At 38.5% G+C, this 2,944-nt stretch overlaps 1 protein-coding gene across 1 annotated transcript; it reads left to right on the top strand.

Moving 5' to 3' along the window:
* Window positions 1-1,705: 1,705 nt before the first annotated feature.
* LOC141912244 (uncharacterized) lies at window positions 1,706-2,728 on the top strand (the record flags this gene model as incomplete). Its single annotated transcript, XM_074803467.1, has 1 exon — window positions 1,706-2,728. A coding segment is annotated over one exon (1,023 nt), but the record flags the coding sequence as incomplete, so codon positions are not given.
* Between the last annotated feature and the right edge of the window lie 216 nt (window positions 2,729-2,944).

The following is a 2,944-nucleotide window of genomic DNA, read 5'->3' as shown; positions in this document are numbered from 1 at the left end:
GATTCCATTTATGATCCAGAAAAGGATTCCGCCGCTGAGTCAGAAGAAAATGAAGCACAGGGCCATATCAGAAAATGTTAACGATGGAATTGCAAAGAAGATATTTTCGCAGCTTGCACTAAAAGTGCATGTAACAAGCTCTTATGTTACGATCACTTCATTTTAGATGAATCTTGCTGCTATCATGGACAACTCACAGGAAGTGATAGTCCTGCTAGGAATCCATCGGATCACTCAATCCAAAGCAATAATTTAATAAATATTTCGTCAGCTAGATCAACAACACTTGAGGATGCTTTACCAGTAACACCCCAGCGGCAAATTCAAGACGAAGTTATGGTAACACCAGCAAGTTATACTGTTGATGGACATCCGAGAGAAAGAAGCGGTAATAGACCCAAAAAACGCAACAGATCCTAAAAAGAAGCTATTCGCAAGGCTGCACATCAATCGATTTCCCCGCATGGAATCCCAGTTCAAAAGTGAACAATACTTGAAACTTAAAAACGAACATCCACTTTTTGAAACATGTTCCCGTAAGCGTGAACAATGTAATGAAAAGTTCGACGGACAGAGAAGAGCTGTGATTCATGAACTGTTTTGGGACATTAAAGACAGTAATCTTAGAAAAGCATGGGTTTTCAATCATGTAAAGGTATTTGAAACTAAACAGGTAGGTTTGAAGAAAACGCACTATCGAAAATTCTATTTACCCGATAGTTGCAACGTTATACAGTCTGTTTGTCAGATATTCTTCTTAAGAACCTTGGGGTACAATTCTGATCGCGTTCTCACTAGTGTACTAAGTGATGTTTCTTCTAATGTTGAAGCATTTTCTCCTCCTCCTGACAAGAGAGGAAAACATGCTCCAAAGCATGCCATGTCAAATTCTAAAAAGCAGATAATTAAGGATCATATTGAATCTTTTAACCCTCAATGTTCACATTACAGGCGTGAGCATGCCCCACGTACCAGATATCTTACTAATGAAATAAATATCACTGAAATGCACAGTGATTTCCAACGTAAACACCCTGACGACCAAATATCATATGATGCTTACAGACGAATTTTGTCAGATTTGAAGATCAGTTTCGCTGTATTGGGGGAGGAGGAATGTGAGGATTTCCTGGCTCATGAGAAACACACATGCACAAATCCAACTGTGATCTTTGTGAGAATTGGCATAAACACAAAGAAAACGCCAAGATGGGGCGCGAAATATATAGAAACGATTCAGAAATTCCCTTTGACGGAACAAATCTGGTAACTTCCGTCGATTTAGAAAAAGTAATAATGCTCCCACGATTGCCAGGCATTAAAGCCGCCTTGTTTACTCGACGGTTGGTGGTATTTAATGAGACATTTGCCCCCTCGGGTAAAAATTACTCAAAACTCAAACCAACTGGCATGCTTTGGCATGAAGGCATAAGTGGCAGAAATGATGAAGATATTACCAGCACCTTCATCACATTCATTAGGTCCCCTGATGATAGTGCTGCGTGCAAGAAAAAAGATTTTGGATGTGAAAAATTCGATGACAACACTAGACTCGATCGTTACTTTCCTTCTATGATCTAGACGATCTAGCGAAGCAAAGGCAATATATCAGCGGATTCATAATGTCAGTTGAAAAGAAACAAACAAAGAACGAAACCAGCAGGCGAAAACGTACCATACGATATTATCTACCAAATGAAAAAAAAACGACAAAATCGAAGTATGCAAGGTAATGTTCTTGAATACACTCGGTATACCAGAACGTCAGGTAAGAACAGTTCTTAGCAAAACAACAACAACAGGTTGTTTACAGGATGAACAGCGTGGAGGTAGACGTGAGAAATGGGCAGTAGATGATGAATTGAAAAGACAGTCAGTTTTAAAATCACATCAATCGATTTCCCGCATGGAATCCCACTATTGTAAGGCTAATACATCTCAACAGTACTTGTCATCAGAACTTACTATAACCAAAATGTTTGATTTGTATGCTTTTGAGCCCGATAATATCTCTGTTTCATATTCATTTTATCATACGATATTTAAATCTCAAAATCTGAAATTTCACGTCCCCAAAAAAGACATGTTTGCAATTTGTGATAGATACAGAACTGGGAGTGAGCAGGCGCAATATGACATAAAACAGGTCTATGAAAAAATATCGCAGAGAAACAAAAAGTTCGAGATCAAAAAAGAGCTGAAAAATCAATCAGAAAATAATCCACAATCATACATAGCCTGTTATGATCTGCAACAAGTAATTAGTCTGCCTATAAGCAAACGTGGAGAGCTGTTCTATAAACGGAAATTGTCCTGCTATAATTTCACAGTTTACAATGTAACTAAAGAGAAGGGCACGTGCTATCTTTGGCATGAGGCTCAGGCAAAACGTGGTGCGAACGAAATCGTCTCGTATGTTTTCGTATCTTTTTTAATGGTTATGTCAAGCCGACGAATCTCATATCAAAGAATGTTCACTTTTTCAGACGGGTGTGGGGGGCAAAACAAAAATTCCATAGTACCAACCATGATTCATTATTTTATACACGAGGTTGCTCAATCAATCGAACAAGTTACCCTGTACTATTTTGAAACTGGTCATGGTCAATCAGAGGGTGATACAATACACAGTAACATTGAAAGAGCTTTGAAGAAAGCTGGTAATGTGTATGTTCCAAGCCAGCTACCACTTGTCTTGACTCTAGCGTGTAAAACAAATATGATGTAAACGAAAACGTCCTAGTGAATGATTGGAAGACGTATTCTCGGGATTTGAAAGTCTTGAGGTCTTACTGGACAAAAGTAAAACAACTTAGACTCGAGAAATCCCTCGAGAACAAGATACTTTTCAAGATGTCCCATTTCAAAAATTATTTTGAGAAGTTGACTATTCCCGCTATACGCCAACAAACGGCCCCAGAAGTGAAACCAGCATATGACATAA

The sequence above is a fragment of the Tubulanus polymorphus genome, chromosome 10 (genome assembly GCF_964204645.1).
Source record: "Tubulanus polymorphus chromosome 10, tnTubPoly1.2, whole genome shotgun sequence".
Classification (NCBI taxonomy): domain Eukaryota; kingdom Metazoa; phylum Nemertea; class Palaeonemertea; order Tubulaniformes; family Tubulanidae; genus Tubulanus; species Tubulanus polymorphus.
The sequence above is the reverse complement of the archived record's forward strand: the minus strand, read 5'-3'. Positions and strand labels throughout refer to the sequence as shown.